Source organism: Urtica dioica, chromosome 7 (genome assembly GCF_054948205.1).
Source record: "Urtica dioica subsp. dioica isolate 48M chromosome 7, U.dioica_male_clone48M_v1_H2, whole genome shotgun sequence".
Lineage (NCBI taxonomy): Eukaryota > Viridiplantae > Streptophyta > Magnoliopsida > Rosales > Urticaceae > Urtica > Urtica dioica.
Genome location: NC_142762.1, coordinates 34,024,446 through 34,031,982, shown reverse-complemented (window position 1 = coordinate 34,031,982; position 7,537 = coordinate 34,024,446). Strand labels below are relative to the sequence as shown.

General features: G+C 36.0%; 1 protein-coding gene across 5 annotated transcripts; it reads left to right on the top strand.

Annotated features, from left to right (window-relative positions):
- Positions 1-5,296, top strand: LOC149390970 (Translation elongation factor EF1A/initiation factor IF2gamma family protein). Of its 5 annotated transcripts, none has more exons than XM_089620420.1 (12): positions 1-63; positions 620-771; positions 1,215-1,361; positions 1,663-1,875; positions 2,107-2,184; positions 2,764-3,236; positions 3,344-3,454; positions 3,541-4,028; positions 4,140-4,308; positions 4,415-4,654; positions 4,739-4,873; positions 4,957-5,296. In XM_089620420.1, exons 2-12 carry the CDS (start codon positions 660-662, stop codon positions 5,077-5,079), a joined length of 2,289 nt encoding a protein of 762 aa, XP_089476546.1. In that variant the 5' UTR covers positions 1-63; positions 620-659; the 3' UTR covers positions 5,080-5,296. The 5 variants fall into 5 exon arrangements, with proteins under 5 accessions (XP_089476546.1, XP_089476547.1, XP_089476545.1 ...); XM_089620421.1 differs by having other exon boundaries at positions 1,209-1,361; positions 2,791-3,236; XM_089620419.1 differs by having other exon boundaries at positions 1,209-1,361.
- The last annotated feature ends 2,241 nt before the right edge of the window (positions 5,297-7,537 follow it).

Genomic DNA, 7,537 nt, shown 5'->3' with positions numbered 1-7,537 from the left:
CCAATAAATCAAAAGACAAGGTTTCGGAATTCATTTCCTTGCGGCTTCTCTTGCTCTATCCAGGTAAATTCCAAACACTCGTGATCTTGAAATACCTTTTATTTCTCGATTGTTTTCCAGCTTTGAAATCATCTGAAGAACCAACACATTTTCACTGGAACCATAAATGTTGTATTAGCTTTTTGATTTCTGTTTCTGTCGGTCGCGAGGGTTTACTGTAATTGTATCGTATGGCTTATTATGTTGCTGTGGGTGAAATGAGCAAGAATCCATTGTAAATTGGCGCAATTTATTTGATTATTGACGCTTTCAATGCTTATTTTGTCGTTAACATTCAAGATTTCTCAAGAATTTGGCTTTTTTATACTGATACTGCATTGTTGATCAATGTGTGAGCTGTGCACTTGGTTCTTTTTGTTTCATTCAACTTTCTGGTTCAGATACTGATATTCTTATGTGAGCCTTCATTGATGGAAGGGAACAAATATATTTTTAGACATCTTCTTGCTCGCAATGGAAAGTCGTGTTATGCATTCTTTGATGGTTTAGTCATTACCTTGTAAAATAAAAATTGTTTTACAGAAGGTTTTCGTCAGGTTTCTTACTGTTGTTTTCTCAGGGCGTAATACTTTTTGCTCGTTCATGCGGTAGAGGCAACCATGCCTCGTAAATTCAACTCTGGAGTGGGTTACGACAACTTTGATGACTATGATGTCTTTGACGAGGAGGATTACGATTTCGATGAAGAGGAGGAAGAGGAAGAGGAAGATGGTTAGTTGGTTTCTTGATCGAATTTCGTTCACTAATCTTATTAGTTACCTAGTTTCGTTTTCAATCCAAATCACAAACGCAGACGCTGGGTTGTAGATAGAGCCCTCGAGATTTAGAGCTTTGTAGATAGACCATACCATAACTGATTGGCGTCTCCTTTACTGTGTAGTGCTGTGCTGTATGTGTACAAATTGGAAAAAGATAGTACACTTTTCATAAATGCCTGAAACGGACATGATGGTTCTGTTCAGTTGTGCACGCCTACTGATTGATAAGATAGTTGGTTTATTATTATTATGGAAGTTGTATACATGCTTTCCAATTATTTTTGGTTTTCTGGCAAGTGTCAACTAGTTTTTTCTTCTTCTTTTTGAAGGTTTTTGATATCTGACAGTGTTTTACTCTTAAATATTAATAAACTAGATTTGCTCTTGCAGTTGAAGCTGTAGAAATTAAAGCAGCACCTGAAAAGCATGGTATCTGGAGTTGTTCCATATGCACATACGATAACAATGAGAATATGCCAGCCTGTGATATATGTGGGGTTGTTCGCAATCCTTTGCCCAAGGCCAGCGATGGTAACAGAACAGGTACACTATTGTCTCCGACTGATTTTCTTTAAATTTTGTGATCCCTTGCTGCATGTACTTATTTTAAGAATTGCGATTTTTTGGCCTTCCCTTTGTTACTGTGCTGTGTTGAATCAACAAGAAACTTCCTTTTTAAGTGGGTTTTATGGTTTCATTTTAGACTCAATTGCAGTCAGAACCTTCTTTTTAAGTGGGTTTTATCGCCTGCCTTTTGCAGAAACATCCATGTTAGTATCCATGATGCAGATAGGTTTTATTTGAAAGTAGTTATCTTTCATAGAGTTAGATCTATTTCGTGCAGTTTCCAAAGATACCGAGGCATCCATGTTGGCCAAGTCTATATTTTCTTCACTTCTGCATCCGCCACCCAAATCTGCTACGTTATTTCAGCTGCAGAATGATGGTTTTAAGACTGACAAGGGCAATAACTTCCACAAGCTTGGGAATTTCCCAGGACGATTAAATGAATTCCATGGGATTCATAGTACTCATGACAATCGTCGGATTAATATAGGTCTGCATCTTTTCTGAAAAAGGATGCAGATATGTATTATTACCTTTTTAAGTTATCCCTTTTGTTGTTGAGATGCTTCTTTTCTAAGCTTTTGCCATTTTTTTCTTCCATAAAGTCTGATCAAGTGATTATAAACTGTGTTTTACAGTGTACTAAAATAAAACTGTGTTTACAGTGTACTAAAATAAAACCGTGTTTACAGTTATTAACGTGCTTTTACTTATAATCCAGTTCCTTTCAAGTTTGATTCTCCGTCCCCTGATGATGTGGTTTCAAATGGGTTGCGCGCCTCCAAAATGGGTTCAAAAGGTATCTCAATGGTCTCTGTCTATGTCATTTAAACAAATCTTTTGATGTTTTTGTTATGTCAAGTCAGAGGGATTACTACGTCGCCCCTTTTTTAAATGGACAAAAAGAGATTATTTATTAAAAAAAGAAAATTCAGCATGGACACTTTTGTGGGTAAACAACTACAAAGGCAATCTTTATTATGATGACTTTCCTCTTAACTTTTTTTAAATGAGTTTTTCTTTTACTTCTTACTTTTAGTTCTATACGTTCGCTTGTCTTTAATTTTTCTTTTGCTTATCAATCATTTTCAGTCTGCACTTGAAAACTATCCTTTTTTTTTTATCCCTTTCACGGTCCAGGGTTACTTTTGGCAAAACTCATTATCAGTTTTTCTTTTTAATTACCAAAACCATATCAATTGCTCAGCATCATGCATCCTTGGCCATTAATTATAACATGCTTTCGACATCATTACAAAATTGGGCGTGTGGAAAAAAAAAAAAAACTGTTCTGGTAAATGGTTCTTTCTTTACAGATCTATCTTGCTACTTTACTAATTTGAGACGAACTTTATCCTAAACCACATGCGACTGCCAGCCAATTTTGACTCCTCGAAAACTTCAGTCATCAGCGGTGATGATGATGGTACACTCAAGGGAAAATCGGTTGCTGGAAAGTTGGATAACATCCCAGTACCAGCTGATAAAGAGAGTCAATCAAAGAAAGGAGGGGTTAAAATACGAGGAAGTGCCAACAATGTAGACGAAACGTCTGACTTTTCGGTGAAAGCTAGCATGAAAGAGAGCACTACACTCGGCATCGACTCGGCCGATGAGAGGTTGGAAGGTACATCAGCTTCGAAGGGCAGACATGGTTATGTGGACGAGAGCGGTGATTCCTTTGTAAATAAGGGACAAAGTCTCACCGGAAATATGAGTAGCTTGGGTTTGTATGTTAGACCAAGTAGCACCAATACTAGAAAAGCTACGTCAAAAGTGCCATATAAATCTGAGGATTGGATGTTTTACAACGAAGCCGAGGATGCGTTAATTCAACTGAACCTTGCCATCGTGAGTAAAGAAGCTTTTAGTCTTGTCTTATGATCAGCTGAACCGAGATCCTTGTATATGTGTTTGTTTTATTGATATATGTGTTCTTTGGGACACCCTTGTAACAGGTTGGTCACGTTGATTCTGGAAAATCGACGCTCTCTGGTAGACTGCTACACCTTTCAGGCCGGATATCACAAAAGCAAATGCACAAATATGAAAAAGATTCCAAAACACAGGTAAAGCTTTTCTCTTCAAAATCATTCCTTGGTGGTGTTGAATACTGTCATTTATTTATTTCACATTATGTTCATGATTTGAGCAGGGCAAGGGATCCTTTGCTTATGCATGGGCTCTGGATCAAACCACAGAAGAAAGAGAAAGGGGAGTTACAATGAACGTTGCTGTTGCCTATTTCGATTCGAAAAGATATCACGTTGTTGTACTAGACTCTCCCGGGCACAAAGATTTTGTTCCAAACATGATCTCGGGCGCAACACAGGCTGATGCGGCGGTTCTTGTAATCGATGCCTCGCTCGGTTCGTTCGAAGCAGGTATGGATGGTATGAAAGGGCAGACAAGGGAACATGCGCAACTCATCAGAAGTTTCGGGGTCGAACAACTCATAGTCGCTGTCAACAAAATGGATGTTGTCGGGTACTCTAGGGAACGGTTTGATTTGATCAAACAACAAGTTCGGGTGTTTCTTCATTCCTGCGGTTTTAAAGATTCTTTCGTGTCTTGGGTTCCATTGAGTGTCATGGAAAATCAGAATTTCGTTTCACCTCCCTCCGATGCACGTTTCTCGTCCTGGTGAGATCATCTGCTTGGATCTCTCTCTCTCTCTCTCTCTCAAAAAGATACTCTTAAAGATAAAAGTTTAAACCTATTATCAAAAGTGCGACTTGTCTACTGAAAATGCAGGTATAAAGGACCCAACCTCTTGGATGCAATTGATTCGTTCCAACCTCCTTCAAGAGATCTCTCAAAGCCGGTAGTCATGCCTATATGTGATGTCATCAAATCGGTAACGCTTGGACCAGTGGCTGCCAGTGGCAAATTGGAGACCGGAGCTCTTCGGGCCGGATCGAAGGTACTCTAGAAGGGCATTAAATCATTGTATCAGAGGACTATATCTATCTTCTTGTTTCCTGGTGAAATATTTAACTAAAGAGAATCTGCTATGTTTTGTATATTAGGTCCTAGTTCTTCCCTGTGGAGAAGTGGGCACGGTGCGGGGCTTGGAACGAGATTCTCGGTCTTGTCCCGTCGGAAGAGCCGGTGACAATGTTGCAGTTGGTATTCTAGGCATCGACGGAGCCAATGTCGTGGCCGGCGGGGTCCTCTGCCACCCCGATTTTCCGGTTCACGTCGCGAAACATTTGGAAATCAAGATTCTCGTTTTGGATGTGGCGACTCCGATTTTAATTGGCACTCAGGTTTGTATCGTAGAAACTTTTATTTTAATTTATTTATTTTTATGAAATCTCATAGAAGTTTATGGTGTGATCGGATTCTCGCAGTTGGAATTTCACATACACCACGTTAAAGAGCCGGCGAGAGTTTTGAAAATATTGTCGCTGCTCGACCCCAAGACCGGCAAGGTCGCGAAAAAGTCTCCGCGGTGCCTCGTCGCGAAACAGAGCGCTGTTCTTGAGGTGAATTTGTTGCACTTGCGGTATATTGCTTTTTTTTTTTTTCCTTACATTGGTTTCTTTCTCTCTCTTTGGCTCAAATTCAGGTGGTTTTGCAAGAACCGGTGTGTGTTGATGAGTTCTTGAACTGTAGAGTTCTCGGGAGGGTGTTTCTGAGAGCGTTGGGAAGGACTATTGGCGTCGGTATCGTGACGAGAGTTATCGAGTAGGAGTGTTAGTTTTTACGTTGAGCATTCATTCGGTTTCAATTATATGATCTATGTTCTTCTAATCACATCATTAGTCATTTCTTTTTCATTTATCATTCGGTTTAGTTAGACATTAAGGTCTGTCCATCTATAGCTCAATGATGGTCGTAGTTTTGTGAATCAAATTTTGGAAGAAAGGAAAATAAAAACCCTCCGGTATCTCTTTGGTGATTTACAAGATTCCTTGATTTACAAGATGCAAATCAGTTTATTGATTTGTTTCTTCAATAGGCATTCTAAAGCAAACGATTGGTGTGAGAAATGGTTGATTATTTATCAAAATTTTCTTTTTATAGTTGGCGTTGAAATTAGGAGTAATTAGCAACGTGGCGTTTTAATTATCCTCTGGCTAGTCTTAGAAATACACTAAGTTATATTATATTGGCTGTATTAGTTTAAATCTTTTTTTTTTTTTTTTTTTAAGGATATTTTAAATCTGTGGTTATTATGCAGTGGTGGCTTCTCACCCAGCTACATATAGTATTACTACTACAGTGCTACAAACAAATTGACGAATTTAGAAACATTATTTTTCATATCATTTTCATATAATTCTTGATTTTGTGTTTATAAATCTTACCTTAGACTGGTGTTTATTTTAATTATATGACAAGTTGTAATAAATCCACCCTAGTATTTTAAAGGGGACGTACGACTACAAAGTTTTCCTTAAATTTTAAGGAGTTTTAAACCAAATAACATCTTAAACCTTATACTAACTTAATTACAAAAGTCAACAGCACTATATATTAAAAAAAAAGGGTCCATTAGCTATAGACTCATATTTACATTTTGACATTATTATATAGCCAACATGTCGTAAATAATAGATAAATGATCTCGTTCATGTATTTACACGCTTAAATTAACGTAAATCATCCATCATTTTATTTCAATAAAAAAGGTAAATTAGGAATGGCACATTATATTTGTGATCATTTATCTAATATTTACGAAATGATGGCTATATAACAATCTCAAACGTTTAAGTTAGCTAATCATTTAATTTTTTTTATTAAAGAACGAAGAAAAAATAAAGTGCAAAATATACACGCATGTATCACCAATATTTATATGTCAGGTGAATATTTTACTCTTAAAAGGCTATTCGGCTATGGCGTCAAGATTTGGACAAAATATGTGTCGTTCATAAAATAAATAAAAGCAAAACGATTAACAATGTTCAAGACCTCCTCCCTGGCTGAAAGAAAAGTATTTACTCTTAAATTATATGCAAAATGGTGGTTAGGTATTTGAGACAGAATTGTACTCACGTATTATTATATATTTGAATATATAAATTTTTGTGATAGTGCTTTTCACATTATTAGGTAAGGGAATCACTATCCGACGTCTTTTAACGTGATATTGTTCTTGATTAAGTGTGGTTACTTTATGCTTATTATTTATTGATAGCAATTTCTTTGCCATTAATAGAGGACACCCCTATGCTTCTTTTCCCTATTTTTTATTTTATTTTACACCATAGTGGCAATTTTTAATATCACTTCTATTATAAAGCGGTCCAATGGATGTATATCTAAATACATTTTATATTTTAAGTTTTTAACACATTAATATGTTTGTATGCATATAGCAAACTCTTCGGAGCTTGTTTACTGTTTTCCTTTTGCATGGCTCTCAAGTGAACTAAAAATCAATTGTCCAAAAATCTTAGAGTTAAGGTCTTAGCTTTTATGCTTTTAAGTGGGAATTATATTTGATAGTATTTAAAGAAAATTAATAGTAGAAATAGCGAGTTAAAAATTATCACGAAAATAATGTCTAAAAAAAATATTATAAGACCACATTAAAAAATCGTGAAAATCGGAGCGATCGAGAGTTTGAAGATGTGTATATATATATATATATAAATTATTTTTTCATAAATGAATTAATATAGATTTTAGACTCTGAGACTTTGAAGTAAATAGTTAATAATTATTTTGCAATATAAATAAAACGTTAGCTATTTTGTAAATACTATGTTTTAATTTGGTTAATTGAATGCGTGTCAAAAGGACCAGCTTGAGCCGGCCCGAACTTTCTTCGTCAAGCCCAAACGACCCAAACCCTTTACGTCGTTAGACCTAAACTCTTTACGAGCTTGAAAATGGCTTAAACTAGGCCCTCAAAAAGCCCAAATTATAATCATAAAAAATTATATGAAAGATTCCAAAAAATATAATTTCAATCAAAACAATAAATATATTAGTAAAAACATTAATACTATTATTATAAAATTAAATTATGTGTCAAAAGCACTTTTAATACATAAAAACATAAATTTGAAACAAAAATACAATTTTATTTTATTTAAAAAAAGATTAGGCCCGAAACAGACCTAATATTTAGAGTTCGGGCTGGGCCCAAATTGAACTTTTTTGAAGGCTCGGCTTGGGCCGGACTTGAGGGCTCC